The sequence below is a fragment of the Trachymyrmex septentrionalis genome, unplaced genomic scaffold (genome assembly GCF_001594115.1).
Source record: "Trachymyrmex septentrionalis isolate Tsep2-gDNA-1 unplaced genomic scaffold, Tsep1.0 scaffold22, whole genome shotgun sequence".
Taxonomy (NCBI): domain Eukaryota; kingdom Metazoa; phylum Arthropoda; class Insecta; order Hymenoptera; family Formicidae; genus Trachymyrmex; species Trachymyrmex septentrionalis.
In genome coordinates, this window is record NW_017305375.1 from 3,150,252 (window position 1) to 3,150,699 (window position 448).

General features: G+C 48.0%; 1 protein-coding gene across 7 annotated transcripts in view; it reads left to right on the forward strand.

Moving 5' to 3' along the window:
- Positions 1–417, forward strand: part of LOC108748370 (rho-related BTB domain-containing protein 2) — a 24,757-nt gene extending 24,340 nt beyond the window's left edge. For all 7 annotated transcript variants that reach the window (XM_018486500.1, XM_018486495.1, XM_018486501.1 and 4 more), the window contains one exon: positions 21–417. In XM_018486500.1, the coding sequence (XP_018342002.1) occupies positions 21–261 (241 nt within the window). In that variant the 3' untranslated portion in view covers positions 262–417. The remainder of the gene's footprint in view (positions 1–20) is intronic.
- The last annotated feature ends 31 nt before the right edge of the window (positions 418–448 follow it).

A 448-nucleotide genomic window follows, 5' to 3' on the forward strand; every position in this document is an offset into this window, starting at 1 on the left:
TCACAATTTGTCTCTAATAGGTACTTGAAGGATTACGATTACTATCAGAAGTGTTTAGCGGAGCAGGTACGCGAGAACAAGCCGACATTGAAGCGGAATCGCAATCAGTCCGGTTGTCTGTGTTTCTCGGGCTCGAGTAAAACCAGACGGGAGGGTAACACCGGTAACGGCGGAGGCACAAAATCAACGACGTCGAGCGAGACACCGGCAGATCGGCCACTCTTCGACGCCTCGACCGAATCCGGTGAGCAAGCCGTATGACAGGAACCAAGCGGCCTCAGCCGCTCCGTCAGATTCATCCTGGTCCTACCTGTGCTCATGGTCTTCATATGCACTATTTTTACCATTTTGATACTGCTACAGATTTATACTTAAGCGGACTGCAAGACACCAAAGAGACTACGCGTAAACGCACGAAACACATACCTAAATATATATATATATATAT